Genomic DNA, 19765 nt, shown 5'->3' with positions numbered 1-19765 from the left:
TAATTTACTGATCATGTAAATGTTTGTAAAAACTCAGATTAAACTTGAAGGTTTTCATATCAGAAGCAGAGAAAACTGAAAAAAAGTGATGCTTTTTTTGCAAAGACATTAATAATTGACCACAAAACAAGTGTGCCCATCCAACCCCATGGGTTTTACTGGTGAATCAATGTTGTGGAAGATGACGGTGTTTCCACATTCACTATGGAGCCTCTGAACGTCCAAATGGGTCATATCTGATGACCATGAAAAGATGACCAACTTTTTACACCAATATTTACATGTATTGATAGGATTAGTGGATCAATAGGTAAACATTTTAGATCAGTGGATGATTTTGGTCACTGGTGGATATTTGGGTCTTTATGGGTTAACTTGGCATTAATCCTGGACATTACCATTTCTTAATAACATCAAGGAAATTCCTATTAAACTTTTACACAATATATATCCCACCAACCTATATTATTCTAAATATTTAGATATTGGAAATACATGTACATTTTGCAACCAAGAATCAGATTCACTTCTTCACATATTCTGTTACTGCCCTTACTCTCTTTCCTTTTTTTGTCCATCTTACTAAATTACATTTCTTCCGATTTAACCAACACCATTGAAATCACAGATAAAAATCTAATTATACATTTTGACCATACATATTCTAAAATATAATTTATAATCAATCTTTTGCAACTTTTAAAATTTTCATGTGAGAGTGCAACATTTGTTTTAATTCATTATCCCTAACAAACTAAACAAAATCCAATAATTTTTTAAAAATGAATTATTACACCTCCTTTCAATAATTGTATTGCCTTTTTATTATATTTTGTGTATCATCTGTTGCCTTTAATATTTGATCGTATTGATATGATTCTTTCATAAAAATTTGTTGGAAAAAAACTAAAAATGTGAGAACAGGGTGGTGCTGTTTAGAAAATGCAGAGGAGTAACAGTACGTGCATCAGTGATGAGATATTCAGCCGTTGGTATTCAGTAGTCATGGTGTCCAGAACATTGCTGACTGGACAGGGAGTCCTTTTTACTGGAACCTCTGTACAAATATTGATATAGATATAGCGATCAAAATAAAGGTCTGTGTCAGTATCATTAAGAGCACACATTTTGCTCCTGCAGTTAGAAGTATAACATGTCAAATAAATGAAAACGATCTGATTTAAATGTTTTCTCTGTTCTTTTGTCCTTACAGTGATGCAAAGTGAATGATTCTACAACTTAAAACATATACATGATATCCAACAACAAGATAAGTGACTTAAGTCCATGATAAGAATATGTTTTATCTTATCTTATGTAAAACCACCATCGCATCATGACTTTCAAACACGTAACAGAACTTAATGCTTTTTCTTGTTCTGTGTTCTACAGTAAAAATAAAGTTTACTGGAGGAATAACAACTTAACGCTGACAACATTTAACTGTGAATTTTTGGACAAATGTTCCAGTAAACCGCAGTGGATTAGATCACTGCTAGTTTTGGAAGAGCTGTATCAAGTTTTCAGCATTATTAGTATGACACATTATTTTACGTCAAAGAGTTTTCTGGAAAATCTGCCAAAAATAAATTCGTCTAGAATTTGATTTGACTTCCTTAAGCAATGTAGGCTGTAGTTCACTGTCATTCATTATGACACATAATAAGAAAGAGAGAGAGATTTGGAATGTTTTATAATTAAAATACTTGTCTGTACAATCACAATTATTTAACAGAAATATACATACATTCAAACAGATGTAATTGCGATAAAAGAAAAAAAAGGCCCTGTAAAAAAGTTTAATGCTACAGTAAAAATCACCGTAATACACTGAATGATTAGACAGACATTATATTACATATCAAAGGTGTCCATTTAGGTTTTAAAGCAAGCATCTAAGTTCTTGCTTGTTCTTTAACTTTTATTTTAATACTGTTTTTCAAAGTGCTTTTAAATTAAATGTGGTCCTTTGTTGTTGTTATGAGTTCATGTTGGTTTTCATATTTCTCCATTTCTCTTTATGTTTTCGATTGTCGAACATCTGTCCACTCCATTTTGGTGTTCTGCAGTGCCTGAGTCTTCTTCTCATCCACCTGCACATAATCCACTCTGTGTTCATCAGACAGGAAGGGTTTCTGCTGGACACAAGCAGAGGGACGAGGAGACTTGAATGAACATACTTCAGACAATTAACTATTCATTTTTAACACCGTCACCATATCTTCAACTCTTCAAGCTATCACATCTAACATGATTTCACATGGTTTGCATTCCATTACCAGCCTACTGGATGAATTGCTGTTTTTTTCTCTGTGAATGAACTCTAATTTGGTCATTTAAATTTCATGCAAGATGTCGTGGCTGTGTTCCTTCAGGGACAATGGAGTTAATTCTAGATAATGACTGTGACGACACACTCCTGCTGAGTGTGGGCTGAGTTGGGGGATCAATATATGTAATTAGATCTGCTCTTTCCTAACATATGGTGTAGTTAATTATTATTTACAGTCATTTCATCCTTCATTGATCCAAATATACCTTCAGCACAGGCGATGGGGATGCAGAATTGAAATCTAGCGACAAGTAGTCGAGGTTGGATCTCCTCAATAGCGGCTGACCTGCTCCATCAAAGCTGAGAAAGAGCGACTGTCTCGACTCCTGTCAGAGAAAGAAACAGAAGAAGACTCATGCACTTTAGCGCACAGCGAAAAGTCAAAGCTGTCAGTTAAAGGATTTGGGATTTTTTTTTTTTTTAATCTTTTTGCATCCAAGAGTACACACTTGGCGCATGTCAGCATCTTCTACAGAAAATCACTCCACAAACACATGACTAATTTCCAGTTAAAGCTGTGTATGAAGAGAACCATATTTGCACTTTCAGGATGTGAATATTTGGAACTTTTATATAAGGCTTTAAAGCTGTGTATGACTTTCATCACCAATTTTTCATCAAATCTGTAAAACCCGAGTCATAGCCTAAGTATCACAAATCCATTAGTCTTTCTATGATTTGCAGCTGAATCACTTCCTTCATGGTGAACAACTTCAAAGTGTACTCCATCACAAGCAGTCCATTTGTCCACACACCAAACAGATATGCCACTTGGGCCTTTTTGGACATTTTATTGCAAAGTGCATTGTGGGAATGGGAACTCAACGTAGCCGCAGCAGCAACAAACATAGAAACAGCTGTCAAGGGACGATTAGAATGTCCCGACGGTGTGAGAAGCATTTAAATCTCTGTTGGACAAGTTTTACGAGTCACTACGTCAACCTCGCTAGGACAAATCACTGTTGTATGAGTCAAATTATGTAAAAGTACAGAGACTTTACCTTCAAGGAGTATCTTTCTAGCGATCAATTTATATGCCTACTTTTGGTTTATTTCACAGCTGAGAGCCTATCCAGCTGACAAACATTTTGACCACATTTTCTGGAGGAAACTGAGCGGTGGAGGGTAATTGCTGCACCTTAGTCAGTTGTTTGTCCTAGTGACGTAGCCATAGTGAGTTGTAGAGATAAATGCTTCTACACATGTACGACTCACATTGTCTGGAGACTCAAATCATCCCTGACAATAGTTTCATTGCTTCTTGCTGCTGCGGGTTAGGGTTAGGGTTAGGGTTAGGGTTAGCCTAACCCTAAGGGATTCATGATACTTAGGCTATCACTCAGGTTTTACAGATTTTGATGAAAAATTGGTGACAAAAATCATATGCAGCTTCAGAGCCTTATATAAAAGTTCCAAATATTCACATCCTGAAAGTGCAGATATGATTCTCTTTCACACATTCCCTTGAAAAATCTGCTGATTTACACAGAAATTTACAATAAAGCAATTTCACATTTAGCTTTTTATCACGTTAAATAGAAAGTAAAAGTATAAGCTGTACATGTAGTTTCTTGTCATGTTTTTAGAGTCTCTGAAAGTTCAAATTAAAAACAGAAAATAGAACTAGCAGATGAAATGACTTAATTGCCCTGAAAAAATACACAAAATGTTCCTTCTCAGAAAAAGGGCAATTATACCATTACTTCATGCAATAGATTATATTGTAACTCCAAAAATATCTAAAATGTACTTTCAGTAAATTAAAATATTACAATTGCTGTGTCTTCATCTCTTGCGTTGTCTCCATTCCCAAGTCTTCTTTCCAGAAGAAGACGATTCACTGAAAAGCTGCAATTATATAAGATAATAGATAATCAGCTACAAAAAGAATAGCTACTTAAGTACCAAGACATTCTCAGTGAGCTGTGAAAAGTACAGATGTTCATATTAAGTCTGTATTAACCCTTAAAGATATAAACAATCACCAGTGACCAAAAGAATCTACTGATCTAAAACTATAACTTTTGAACTCTAATCCTATCAGTACATGTGTATAGGTAAAATTCATCTTTTCATCGTCATCAGATATAATACGATATGATTCACCAATAAAACCCATGTAGTTTGACAAATGATAGTGGTTGTTGACAATTGTCTCCAGATAGTGAAATATTTTACATAAAATGTCACTTTTTTCCTTTTTTTTTTTTTTTTTTGTTTTGATCTAATAACATTTGAGTTTGCTCTGAGCTTTTATGAACATCTACATGATCAGTGAATTAAATATAAGAAAATGCCTGATTTTCACTGGAAAATGCAAAAAGCTGTTTATTTGAATAAATGATGATAAATTACTAAAGAAAGGTTAAATGTAGACAATAATTAATTTGAAGTCACCACAAAAATTGTTCTAGGTCTTTAAGGGTTATAAATAATGCTACAATGTAAACAACGTAGTGTTATTTGTTTACATCATACATATTTGTTTGGAAAGGACATGTTTTACTGTGATCAAACACACAAAAACACCCAGGGTTAATTTTACATCTGAATTTACAAGATAAGAACAAATCTTTTGACAATCATGTTTATGATCCTACACATGTAAATGAAAGAAATACTATTTTTTTCTCACCATGAGTCAGTCATTGTTCTGCTCAAAGGAAAGTGAGTGGGACATTCTGTGATTGTGGAGAGGCCACTCAAGTCAAGAGGTGGAGGTCGAGCTGTGAACCAAGAAAAGATAGAGTTATTAATGCGCAAAGGCAATGCCAGTTCACTGACAAACATCTGTGAGTTAGACATGTTTGTTATGTTCATATCTTCACATTCTTATGTTAACCCATAAAGACCCAAACAGCCACCGGCAACCAAAACACCTACTGATATAAAATGTTTAATACTGTTGATCCACTAATCCTATCAATAAATGTAAATAATTGATGTAAAATGCAGTTTGTCATGGTCATCAGATATGACCTATTTGGATGTTCAGAGGATCCGTAGTTACCGTGGAAACATTGTCATCTTCTACAACACTGATTCACCAGTAAAACCCAGTTGGATTTGGATCAATGACAGTGGATGTAGATACTTATTTGTGTGTTCAGTTATCGATATATTTGCTTAAAAAGTCACTTTTTTCCATTTTCATTGTTTTTTAACATAATAACCCCCAACTTTGATGTGAGCTTCCATGAACATCTACATGATCAAGAAATTAAATACAGGAAAATACATGACTTTCACTGAAAAAATGCAAAATACAGAGGATAATATTATAAAAAAAATAGTAATAAATAATTTAAGAAAAGTTAAATCTAGAGGAAATTTCATTTGGGAACTGGCACAAAAGTAGTACTGGGTTAATATTGGTAAGGCAGTGATTCTAATGACCTCTAATGACTTATCAGATATAAAACTGTTTTTTAAAGCCTGCATGTTGTATTTAAAGGTCAATAAGTCACTGAGAAACATCCTAACACATGTAAATTGTACAATAAATCCCACAGACTTCAAAAAAAAAAAAAAAAAAAAAAAGTGAAGATGATTAATCAGCCCGGGTATGAGTCTTGTCCTCACCTCTCCTCAACCGAGGCTTGAGATGTCGGTGAATAGGAGGTGGTGCAACCTCTCCAAGCTGAGACATCAGCGAGCTGAGACTGGTGGACGACTCAGCGGTAGTGCTGAACAAACTGCATGTCCTGGGGCTCATGGGGATGTAACCATCACATTCACCAGTGGTAACAGGCAGCGATGGGGAGGCCATGGGAACATATGAGTCATCCTGGTAGCTCTGAACTCTCGTGGTATTTAAACAGGGCTGCAGAGAGACAGTGCATCATTAGATCTGACAAAGTCGTAAAAGTCACCATAGGCTTAGAGCAGCTTTGAAAAGTTAATTGTATTATTTCTGTTACAGTGAGACCATCATCTCAATAAAAATGTACTCAGTATTGTTTTAACTGCTGCCACCAGTGTCTTTCATGTTGTTACCACTTGGGGTCAGTAAAGAAATCTGAAATAACAGTAGCTCGGCAGACCTTTAGATGTACAGTCCTGGAAAAAAAATTATTAGACCACCCTTTGTTTTCTTCAATTTCTAGTTCATTTTAATGCCTGGTACAACTAAAGATACATTTGTATGGACAAATATAATCATAACAACAAAAATAGCTCATAAGAGTTTAATTTCAGAGTTGATATCTAGCCATTTTCTATGTTTTTTTGATAATAACCAAAATCACTTCAGTTCTTACATCAATATCTATGGCATTGTACTGCCAAAAACAGTGCTTTTAGGCATTCCATGTTTTGTTTTCTGTCTGTTTTAGTCACATGATACACATAGGAGTTAGTACTTGATTGCATAACCATTGTTTTTGATGACTTTTGATGGTCTAATAATTTTTTCCGTGACTATAACATTAACAACATGATTTTCTTACCAAATTAACACTTTGCCTCCTGTTTCTCATCGACCTGCTTTCGATATCTCCTAAAACACACAAACACACAAACACACACGTGGTTACTTTTTTGTTAGAATTATTCTTCTTCTAATTGTGTTTTAATATGCATATTCAGAGCTATATATAGGTGAATATTTAGAACTTTATACATATATGTGTGTATATATATATATATATATATATATATATATATATATATATATATATATATATATATATATATATATATATATATATATATATATATATTTGTAATATTGATAATTTTTTCCCTGCTACTTTTTCTTATACTTGCATGGAGCAACTGTAACCGCACAGTTTCCTCTGGGATTAATACAGTATTCTGAATGTGAATGTGAATGTGACTGTGAATACTAACTGGAGGTGCTGTGTTACCACTGTCACCCTCTTATAAACAACACCACATAAGTTTAGTTTGGTCTAGTTTTGCCATCTTCTGCTCTGTGCTAATTGTGTGAGTGTTTGTTAACCCTTTACATTCCTTTAAATACAAAAGAAATGTTGCTAATAGTATGAAATATCCCCTTAAAAAGCCTTATGTGCTTATAGAAGAACCTCGAAATGAATGCAAATAAACACAAAGTAAAATAAATGCACTGAGCAACACAGGCCATAATGTGCTTTTCTTGTGGGGGTGTACCTAATCTGAAATGGTCCAAGCTTGACAAAGAGGTTCTTCTGGGAATGAACGCGGTGTGGTTTGAGAAGTGCCTTGTACTCATTGCCCTCGGCCTGTGAGCCCCGTCATCACTGAGCTGATCTGGCAGATGGTTAGGCTTAGGTGGCAGCGGAGGAGGCGTTTGTCTGTCAACCGTCGCCTCAAACGACGCAGATGAATAAGGTTTGTCAAACTGGAAGACACTTGTGGCACAGTGACGTGGCAGAGGAGACGAAGAGGACGACGGTAAAGCCACGGAGGTGCAGGGAGCGCTGAAAGGAGGGTGAGCCAACCTCCCATGGCTGAAAAGACACGGGCTGGGGCTGGCGTAGGAAATGGAGGACGAAGAGGAATCTGTGCAAAGAGGTGAAGGCACAATGTCCTTGATAGCGTCTTCTGATGACATCTGCTCCAGAGAGTTCTCAGAGTTGGAAAAGCTGTCATGTCTACAAGATATGGAAAAAAATGAAAACACTGCACTGAGCGCAAACCACTGTCATGGTTTCATCTTGTGCACGGTGTCTCACAGGTCATACATACCTACTGATGGTTACACTCCCTGTTTCACACTGTGACAGGAAGAGGTAGTCTGGTGGATAAGTGGACTCTTGTTGGCTCGATACAGACACTCTGTCAGAGCTGTCAGGTGAGGGCTGAAGAGAGGTCGGGGTTTGAGGAAATCCATCTTCTGAACCCTCTGTTAACAACAAATACAAAGGCACAGAGCATGTATGTGAGGGAATGGTAAGAAAATGTAAGTCTGCATAACCTACAAGCAAACAGGCAAACATATTTCTCCTAGAACAGTGGTAAGCAACCTGTGATGTTTAACTTCTGAACCACCAAACCTATCAATATATATGAGCAATTTGGGTGAAATTCAGCTTTTCAGCAGCATCGGACATGACCCATTTGACCCATATGACACAAGGAAACACCATTCACCAATAAAACACGTAGTTCAACAAATGACAGTGATCATAGACAACTATTTTTGTCTTCAAATAATAAGATATTTTACATAAAATGTCTCTTTTTTTTCTCAGTTTTCTTTGTTTTGATATAATAACCTTTGAATTTACTCTGAGCTTTTATGAACACACTGCAATGCATTATTTAGCTCTTACCAAGATTTAAAAAAAAAAAACAACTTAGACTGAGAAACATTAGATAATTTATCTTGCTTTAAGAGTTAATTTCTTATTTTAAGATTTCTTATTTTTAGATTTAACAATCTTAACTGAAGAAATCTTGTCAAGTTAAGTTATCTTGCTGCATGGACATTTTACTTGTTTTGAGTACCTTTTTCCTCAGATTTAGTGTTTTTATCTTGTTTTTAGACACCCTTTTTTGCAGTGTATCTACATGAACAGTGAATTACATTTATGAAAATACCTGATTTCATTGAAAAATGCAGAATGCAGACTGCAGTTTATTTGAATAAATGATGATAAATTGTTAAGGAAAGGTTAAATGTAGAGAATAATTCACTTGTAGTCACCACAACCACAGCTGTCAGTCTTTAAGGGTTAAAAACAATCTTATGATGAAAACAATGTAATATTATTTGTTTACATCATAAATATTTGTATAGAACGGACATGTTTTACTGTGATCGAATGCTCAAAAACACCAGGGGTTAATTTCTTATCTGAATGTATAAGGTAAGAACAAATCTTTAATACATTTGACAATCATGCTTATGATCCTACACATGTAAATGAAAGAATTATTGAATAAAGACACTTTTTTCAGCTACATTTGGCCCCTGGGTCTTTTCCAAGTGTCCCCACGTGGCTTTGTCGAAGATCATATGGAAATGAATAACACTTATTTATTTGACACATTTTGCTATTTTTGTTGCAACCATAAAGTCATTCTGATGTTGTACAGTAGTAAACTAGACTATATTTATTTTATGATACTGAACGTATTCATCTGTTTACTCCAAAGTTTACTCCTTCACAGACCCGTCAGTTTTTGCTGCACCATATAATAATGCCAAATGCCACTGTTTTCTTTAGTGTATTTCTGTAAATGCACCGAAACATTAAAACAAATTCAACTAGGTATCTGTCAATGCGAGAATATAAAAACAACATTTGTCATATTTATATTAGTTTCAGTTTAATCAGATTGTTTCGAGGTAGACTTGTCCTTTGTAAATATAACTGATTCCAATGTATTTTTGCAGATGTCACAACTATTTTGTGACAGTTTCCAATGAATCTACATCTACATCTAATCTTTCCTTAGTGATTTATAGTGATTTAACAATTTATTCTTGCCATATTCTGTACCAATTAATGTTGAAGAGCTTCTTAACCCATAAAGACCCAGTGCTACTTTTGTGGCAGTTTCTACATGAATTATTCTCAATTTCTACCTTTCTTAATTGATTTATCACCAGTTTTAAAAATAATATTATCCTCTGTATTTTTTGCTGAAAATCCTGTATTTTCCCACATTTAATTCACAGATCATGCAGATGTTCATAAAAACTCAGAGTAAATTCAAAGTTAATTATATCAAAACAGAGAAAAATGAAGAAAAAGTCGCTTTTCCAGCAAATATATTGCTAACTGAATGTATAAACAAGTGTTTCCATCCACTGTCATTGTAACTGCCGTCCAAGGCATCACTCACATATTCAGTTCATAATTTTCAAGAGTATTTAGAAACATAACACATTCACAGTAATGATTCATTTAAGTAGTCAATAAATAAACAATTCACAAAATGCGGTAAATTCATAGAAAATACGTTTTATTTGTTTGATTTAAAAACATAGAGGTAAGAGGGGAACCAAAATGTTTGTTCCGCATGTTCACGTTGCCCCCAGGGGATAAGATTATTAGTACCCTCCATGAGACACATGAGACTATCATGCACGATGTGTTCTACCCATAAGGTCTGCAAAAGGACAGTTCATAAGAACTGACCTAAGAAATTTAAAACATATCTTTTAAGAAGGTGCTGTGGAACCCTCTGTTTTATTCCTTTGGCGTCAATGCGGCCAGTGAGGTAAAGTTTGTCAGTTTTCTTTGTTAATAAGTCGTGTGAATGCTACGTGAAGCCAATTAAGCCTGTTATTTTATATGTGTGCTTTATTTTGTTTAATGGGCATTCATTTCATCATCCTCCTGTCAAATCTTTATATTTTTGTACGTTAATTTAAGTCTTAATATTTTATTTTCTTTAGTTCTGACGGCATTGTTTGGGCATCATCACTGTTGGGCAAGCTCAAGATCTGGTTGTCCAAATAAATGGCTGTTAAAACCCAAGAACTATGTTGAGCCTTGATTAAACTCTGAGGGAGTAACAGCCATTGATCTAACTCCATGGGTTTTACTAGTGAATCAATGTTGTAGAAGATGATGGTGTTTCCACTTTCACTACAGAGCCTCTGAACGTCCAAATGGGTCATATCTGATGACCATGAAAAGATGAAAAACTGTATTTTACACCAATTATTTACATGTGTTGATAAGATTAGTGGATCAACAGCAATGGCGATTTCTCATAGACTGCAAGGGAAGCCCGGCTTCCCCTAAAATTCCGAAAATTAAATGGTCAAATATGTACGGTTGTGTTGACAATTCATTGACTACAAATGTGTTAGAACACGTTCATCTCATAGATGAGTTCGTTCAGAATCAGCTTTATCACAAATCTGCGGACTCCATGTTGTTCACTTCTCATACATTCCTGTTGCGCTGTTTTCTCATGCGATCTCTGCTCAGTGCATTTGCTCGTAGACGCCCGACGTCCATGCACTTCAATGGGACTGAGTGGAACAGTTTTTTTCATTGCCTCAAAACTGGACGGTAATTGGATAAATGCCACGATGTTGTCCCGCTCCCAGACACTTGGTGTCTCTGGGGGTGAATGGAGCTGTGGGCAGAGCTTGGCCGGGCTGGACGCCAGGATTCTACATACTGATTGGAGGATCAGTCGAAAGGCTGAATCCCATTTGATTGACAGCTATTTTGAGATCTACTCCTTCACTTGACAGAGTTCAGTTTAATACTGTTGCACATTCTGCTGTGAAATCAAGAGAAAAACCATTACGAAATTACTTGTTCATTTCTTACACTGTAAATAAAACACTCATTGTACTTCCTTGTTTCAATTTAACATAATGTCAACGTTTTCTTGTTTACTTGGTACGATACGACCATTTTCTTAAGAAGGAACAGAGGGCAGAATTTAAGTTTAAATAACTTGACTTTTTTTTTTTTAATGTAAGCCGACAATGAGCTTCCCTTGTCTGAAAGACGAGCAGCCGCTACTGATCAACAGGTATTAAACATTCTATATCAGTAGATGGTTTGTGTCACTGGCGGATGTTTGGGTCTTTATGGGTTAAACAGTCACCACTTTGATGTAAAACACATAAGGCTATCTTTGAATCCAGACAGTTTTTTAAATATATATTTCTGTCCTAAAATGGCTCTTCAGATACCAGAAGTTGCCGACCCATGTCCCATAATATGACACAAACTATTAATGCCTTTGCCACCACATTTACATAGTGGAAGAGTCCTTATTATGGACACGTGTGAAGTGTCTGCCTGTTCCCTCTTCTGTTTACATATTCTCAAATCTTTTAGTCAGGTTGGCCTCTGTTCAGAAATTTCTTTCATTCCATTTCATTCAAGGCCACTGAGTCAAGGCTGTCCCTGCACAACCACATGAGGGAAAAAAAACTCAAAAGTCTTTTCGTGTTCTCATAAAACATTTGCTGCTCCTAACAGGCGTTTGTGCTCTCCTGTGGGTGCAGAAAAAAAACCCAACCTTTTATATTCATTTGCAAACATTATGAGGTGCAATGCACACAACTCTGGAGATCCAGGCACATGAATCTACCGCTGTCCTACTTCCTTCTGCATGAAATATGCTATGAATAAAGCAAAATGTATAAATGGTTTGATTTAAGTAAAACAGAAACATCATTTTGTCAAACAGGATTCAGCCAGCAGTGTCATTTTGGCTTATAATAATAAAAATAAAGCTTCAATTAATTATTTTTCTGTTTGATTTAAAATACTCAGGGATTGGCAGCAGTGGAATAGAATAAATGTTGATTCCACATTATAGATAAATAATGATGGGGACTAATATCTATATTATAAAAGCTAAGTGGCCTCTGTGTGCATGTATGTGTGTCTGGGGACTCACACAAAATCTGGAAAGAGTCGACTGCTGCAGTGTGTCATACTTATGTATTTTTGGTCAAGGAACAGACTAGTGAAAATGGCAAGTTGATAGGACCAATATTATGGGAGACATTAGTAACTTTGGAATATAATAGCCTTACAATCATATTGCTATACCCAGAACGCTTTGGCGGTGAGTGCTTGGCAAATGTGGTACAGCATGCACGAATACACAACAGCATAAAAACTGGTAAATATAGATAAGCAAATAAAGATTAAATAAAGATTTTATGACATATAATCACGTCATACACATAATCTGCTTTCCAGATGACTTGCTGATATCGTCTCTAAAATACCTGACAGAGAAGGTTAAACTGAATGTTTCTTATCATTAAAATTGAAAACTGCAATATGGAGTTTAGCTCAAGTCATTACATTATGCTATTTCTAACCCTGCTGTTGTCGTAAACGGACGGGAAATCATTTGCATGAGGTGGTGAAAACCACAATGTGATGGCGTGCATCTGTGGGTAAATTTAACAGCCTTTAACCTATTTGATTGACCCAAAAGAACCAGAGCTGTGCAGAAAAACATCCCATCAAAACATCTGCACATCTTCAACTCATCCATAGATGTTTGATGAATTTCCATCAAACTGTTTGTGTTTTTACATCTGCCACTCTGCCACATACATTTTTAAGTTTTTTTTTTTAATATGGAGTATGTATGTTTACAGTGAAATACAGTTAAATATTGTCACCTTCTATGATTAGATTAGATTAGATTAGATTAGATTAGATTAGATTAGATTAGATTGGATTGGATTGGATTGGATTAGATAAAGTTAGATTAGATTAGATTAGATTAGATTAGATTAGATTAGATTAGATTAGATTAGATTAGATTAGATTAGATATAATTTTATTGATCATTTGGGCATAGCCCTCAGGAAATTAAGGTTCCAATAGCAGCACAAACACTAAATGTACACACAAGAAACACCACAAGAAAACAGCAAAACAATTCAATAACTATTAAAAAAACAGGAGTGAAAATTGTAATTGCACATTGGAAAGTACTAGTAGAAACAAGTGGCAAAGTAAATTAGTAATGATAATAATAATAAGTAGCCTATTATGTTATAATATCATAATATTAAGGTATGCAAAATATGTGTATGTATATTTCTTAAAATAATTGCCCAAGTAATTTTTTCAGGTTTTTTAGGAAAAACAAAAACTCCACCAGAAATTGAGTGTTTGATGATTTGGGGAAAAAAGTCACTTCAGTTCAATGACAACATGAGAATTTGTGTTAGAAATAACATCAGTGCATCATAAAGCTTCACTATTTCCTGAATATACCGTGTGTAGATGTGGTTGATTTGAAGTTTCTCATTTATTGTAGATAATCCCTGAGGGAGAAAGGATCAGAAATGTTTCATCTGAAAGCAGATTTCCAGTAAACATGTTTCTAACCTCAGTGGTCTGTGGTGTTTTTTTGTACTTAAACTGTCCATACATTGACAAACAGCACATTTTCTCAGGGCTCTGACCTCGTTTTATAGTTCGTTTCACAGCTCACCACTTCCTACATGTGGTCAGATGACAACAGTATGTCCTGGAGCTGTAGGGTGGGATGACTTTTACAAAGACCATGCACTTTCTCATGTTTAATACAGTTGTGTTTTCAAATCACCGTCAGTTTTAAACCAAGGAACATTTGAGTTTCTAAGTACCTGCGTCCTCCAGGGTCCCAAACTGGCAGATCTGACTGATGCTGCTGATCCAGCCGTTCATCTCCTCCTCCGTTTTGGCCACCAGGTAAAAGATGCGAAACGAAGTCTTCACCACAAACAGGTGCTTTCCATGAAAGTCTCGCTTTATCCTGAGTTGGCCGTTGAGCATTTCCACCTCACACTCTTTCAGGTCGATGGTGCGGATCGGCTTTTTGGAGTTTTTACTTTGATAATACTCCAGCACATCTGGATTACCGCTCATGCGACCTCTTCTGAGCACAAACCAGCGTTTCCTCCAGGCCTGCAGGAGAAAGCAACACAAAGTTTGGATCTGGTTGTGACTTGAAACTTATTCTGCAGAGTCCTGGTTGACTCCAGTCTCCCTTTACTCCACCAGTGACTCTGCATTAGTCATGACCAGACATGGGAATTAGATCACAGCTCCTTCTCACAAGAGTTAACTTAGCAGCTTTAAACTTCTTTTTTTCTTTTCATATGGTCACTAAGCGGAACCTTCACACATATTTCCCAGAAGTACAAAGAAGAGGAAGTTCACTGTATTTAAAAGAAAAAGGCAAATACAATGAAAGAGGTATTAATACAGTATGTGGTGAGAGCTGCATATTCAGAACCAATAACCTAATACATATTTTTAGCTTCAAAAAGAAACCAGAGCCAGAGAAGTCATCACTGCATTAGAGGGGCCATCTCCATTTCATGCACCACGCTTTAACATTAAAAATATTTAAAGAGTCATTGTCATGTTGAAAGCAGAGGTGCTGATATCTTTTCACACTCAGGTTTGTGGCTTTGTGTGCATTGTCTGGGTGGAGCCTCAATTTAGTTTCAGCTCCTGATATTTTTCTGTGGCGTGAAAACTTTAAACATCAGCCTTTTTTTCCGCTTGTGGGTGCAGGTTTGTTCCTGCACAAGGCAGTTGGTAATTTATGTTTTCTTACCAGGAAATGGTTCAACATTTCCACGTTACTGCCAATAACAATGACTAGTTTAGGAGGAAACCGTAACTAGACAGATGCCAGTCTGGTCCAGATCAGATCTGACGTTTAGGCCCTGTTTCCAACCTCCAGGATCAACCAACTCAAGTTTTTTGAGGATGTAAAGGGTAATCAATAGGTTTTATTTTATTTTTTTCTACAAAAAAAGCAAAAGCAAATGAATACAGAGTAATGTAAAGGGTTTACTGTTACGTGTTAAAGAGGTTGCTTGTTCAAAAGTCCATATTCTCCTCAAACTAAGTCAAAAAAACACAAACTACAACAGATGTGAACACACAAGCTCAACTTTCAACCACAGCTCATCGGTCAACAGATGAAGATAAATCAGTTCATCATCAGTTCAGTCATCATGTCAACTAAGTATTGAGCTTATGGTGACATTTGATCATAATCCGCTGAACCAAAAAAACTGCAATTTTGACATTTTTTTCTCTAGAAGCAAAAATGAAATTGATGCTGAAAACCATACAGAGTGAATCTATAAATCATATATTCCTTGTCATTGTGGAGTGGACTTTATTTTTGCTTTTTAACAGAATACTTCATTTGACTAAAGTCAGATGTCTTTTTATATATATATATTCAATAATACATTTATTAAAATGACTGTTTTTTCAGACTTACCCCCGTACACTTCTACTGAGCCTATGTAAGAGATGGAGAAAACCTTTTGTATGAATATTAGCTCTGGTTTCACACTAAAAACACAATCACAGAAAACTTTCAGATTTTATAGAATATAAATTTTTCAGATAAGATATTCTTTTATTAGTCCCACAAGGGGGATTTATCCTATATTTTATTTGTATATCTGTAACCATAATCTGTTTGTAACCTCCCACACTGTTTATTTTTATGGAATTTTCAGGAAATGTTGATACTGGCACAAGGAAAAAATGATTACATTTTGGTGGTGATGGGGGGGGGGGGGGGGGGGGACTGATCTGCCTTGGCAGTGGACTGCTCTTCTCGTATTAGAAAAGGATTTGTGTACTGAAGTACTCCATGCAATGATCAAATCACACAAACAAGTCCAATATATACTACTGCCATTCCAGTTCTACTACTACCACTACTACCACTACTACTACCACTACTGCTACTACTACTACTAAGACTACTACTACTACTACCATTACAGTTCTACTACTACTACTACTACTACTACCATTACAATTCCATTACTACTACTACTACTACTACTACTACTACTACTACTACTACTACTACTACCACTACTACTACCACTACTACTACTACTACTACTACTACTACTACTACTACTGCTACTACTACCACTACTACTACCACTACTACTAGTACTACTACTACTACCATTACGATTCTACTACTACTGCTGCTGCTACTACTACTACTACTACTACTACTACTGCTACCACCACCATTACTACCTATTACCACTACTACCCCTATTACAACTACTACTACTACTACTCCTACTACTACTACTACCACTACTACTACTACTACCATTAATAATAATAATAATAATAATAATAATAATAATAATAATAATAATAATAATAATAATAATAATAATAATAGTATTTTACAAGGAATAAGAAATGCGAATATAAATGAGAAAAATGCACATATTGTGAATGAGTGAAAACTATCACGTGAACATTAAACATGGCACAAGTCCTATGTCAATGTGGATTTTGTTGAAGTTTTTTTTTTCTAAAAAAAGGCCTCACAGAAATTTTACTGAAATCTCTGTATTGTTTTCAGCATCTCTGAATCTCTGAAAAAATGGAGTCTCCATTATTGCAGCTTCCAATTAAATTTTTCCCTGAAAGTTTTTAATACTGTTTTAAGATATTTATGCAGTTTGTGCATGTGTCCTTGGATAAAACCAGATTGTTTCTGTGTTCATATTGGAATGTGTCCACCTGATGATTTGACTGTGAGGCAGACAGATAGAGTACCTGCCCTTACTACTATTAGAAAAACATATTTACTTTGTTCCTCAGCCTGAGCTGGATTTGCATAGTACACTAAAATAAGTTTCTATTTCCTGGCCTGAAACACCCTAACCCCATCAACACACACATACATACACACATCACACACACCTCCACCCACCCTTTCCCTGCAGTGGTGTTGACAAGTGGCCCTCCTCCTGCATTGGTACAGAGGAAGTGCAAACAGCCATCACAAAGCTGGACTATTTCTGCTTGTCGCTGAAGTGTCTGACTGCCGCTGACATTACTTCCCATGTTTCACAACACACACGCTCATCTCACAAACACACGGCAGCAGAGTGAGTGGCCAGCCCGACATTATCACATGACCCCAACAACCACACAACAGTCATGGCTGTATGCTGTTTATCTGATCTGCTTTACATAAACTGGTGTTGTCCTCATGTCTGAAGTAAACACACTGTCTGTGTAAAATCATCATGACATGACACATCATTGTTTACTACTATAAACCCGCTCCACAAGCCAAAATGTAAGGTAAAGGGTTTCGTAAATGGGGAAGAAGCAGTACAGGAGGGTTCATTACAGCTCAATTTAACAAAAACAGTGTGATTTTTACATCAGCACTCAACATCATAAAACAAATAGACATGTATGGATGCACAAAAACACAGAGACACGAGCAGGCATTCCTACAGCTATGGTAAAATGTACAATCAGAGGATGTAAACAAGTGTCCCATGTGTACTTCTACTCACAAATCTCTTTAGTTTCTTCTCTGGAGGGGATTTAATGAGCCAGCCGGTGCAGACCACATCCCCAGCACTCATCTTGACTGCAGAGCGTGTCGTCCTCACTGCTGCTGCTGCTGCTGCTGTTGTTGCTGCTGCTGCTGCTGTGAAACTGAGAGCAGTGTGAAGCATATCCTGTGTTCTGGTATTCAGCCCAGCCACTCAAAAAGGAGGAAGTCAAGAAATTGATCACACTGACAGAGAGAGAGAGAGAGAGACAGAGAAAGAGAGAGAGAGAGAGAGAGAGAGAGAGAGAGAGAGAGAGAGAGAGAGGGAGACAGAGTGAGAAGGAGAGAGAGTAAATGTGTGTGTTTTCTCAAGGGCACCATGAAAGTAATGGAGCTGTTGTCCTGTGGAAGGGTTAAAGCGGGAAATATTTCAGATAATGAGGCTTGACAGGTTTTTAAGAGGTGCGATCTTTTGACTACAATCACAGTTTCACATTAGTAGAGTGGCAGATTTGTTCAGTCATAAATGTAATGTTTTAGATGAACATTAATAGTTCCATAGGTGGTTCCATTTTGCTGCTGTTTTGCTGTTGTTTTTGTTTTCCAGTGTCATCTCTTAACTCTACAGAAACCAGAAGTGGCTTCTGCCATAGATAACTGATTAGAGAAAAAAAATGACTTGCCTTACATGCTGATGCTTGGAGATAACATAATGCTGGCTTCTTTCCATGTACTCTTGCTTGTACATATACCAGGCCTAATAACAGCAGTACTGTAACAGTAGTAGTAGGAGTAGAAAAAAAAATACAGATGCAGATGAATTTGATCATAATAGTCAATAATAGTTGTTGTGGTGTAAGAGCAATAGTTGGAGCAGTGGTTAAATACTGCAAAACCAGGCAGCAATATTAAAATCTCATAAATTTTACCTAATTTGAGACTAATACGCTTACCTAAAATACATTTACATCATTAAATCTTTGTCTCTGCAGTAAAAACACATGGCTATCCTAAAAATCAGTCATTTCTCATTAGAGTTTTATTGTTATTCTCCTTAAAGGAAGTACACACAAACATTTACTTCCATAAAATAATCAACCTCTCTTCAAGCATTACAGTCATATTTTTCATCAGATAAACTGCAGAAAACAGCATTATGATCAGTCTGCAGTTGATGCTTGAGTTCCACCTGAATCCATCAGAGGGCGACATATTTGACCTAGATTTGTCTATCATAAGATAGACTGTAATTTCATATTCATAAATCATGACTCAGTATGAAATAGCCTATTTGTGTGCATATAGCTACACATGGCCTGCTGTTATAAGCCCATGGGTTAGATGCATCCATGCTCTTATTCCAACATAGATTAATTGAACATAATAAATGAAATTATTTATCATGTAGCTTTTCTTTCCAGACTGTGATGGCCTTATAGATACTGTTTTCCTCATTATATACGCATAACTTTGAAAACAAAACCGTTTGTTTTTACAAACGATTAATTCTGTCTCTGTATGTTGAAAATGACATGAGTGTAATGTAAGATGAGAGGCTCTAGAGGGCAGCAGTACATTATGACTGTGTCTATTCTGCAGGAATGCCACAAAGAAGATTCTGCTTTACGGCTGAGCTCAGAGAGTATATAAAGAAAGATGTGCAAACAGCAACTACTTTAT

The 19765-nt window shown here is 36.0% G+C and overlaps 1 protein-coding gene across 3 annotated transcripts; it reads right to left on the bottom strand.

Annotated features, from left to right (window-relative positions):
* Positions 1-1676: 1676 nt before the first annotated feature.
* Positions 1677-19664, bottom strand: gab3 (GRB2 associated binding protein 3). Of its 3 annotated transcripts, none has more exons than XM_030153263.1 (11): positions 19504-19664; positions 18105-18331; positions 14385-14685; positions 8024-8180; positions 7466-7929; positions 6781-6830; positions 5915-6155; positions 4968-5058; positions 4105-4180; positions 2539-2658; positions 1677-2138 (listed from the first exon to the last, which is right to left on the bottom strand). In XM_030153263.1, the coding sequence occupies exons 2-11, from the start codon at positions 18267-18269 to the stop codon at positions 2019-2021; spliced, it is 1785 nt and encodes a 594-aa protein (XP_030009123.1). In that variant the 5' UTR covers positions 18270-18331; positions 19504-19664; the 3' UTR covers positions 1677-2018. The 3 variants fall into 3 exon arrangements, with proteins under 3 accessions (XP_030009123.1, XP_030009125.1, XP_030009124.1); XM_030153265.1 differs by having other exon boundaries at positions 1677-2135; positions 19504-19659; XM_030153264.1 differs by lacking the exon at positions 19504-19664 and having other exon boundaries at positions 18105-18353.
* Between the last annotated feature and the right edge of the window lie 101 nt (positions 19665-19765).

This window comes from Sphaeramia orbicularis, chromosome 14 (genome assembly GCF_902148855.1).
Source record: "Sphaeramia orbicularis chromosome 14, fSphaOr1.1, whole genome shotgun sequence".
In the NCBI taxonomy this organism is placed as follows: Eukaryota; Metazoa; Chordata; class Actinopteri; order Kurtiformes; family Apogonidae; genus Sphaeramia; species Sphaeramia orbicularis.
This window is presented reverse-complemented; position numbering and strand designations above follow the sequence as displayed.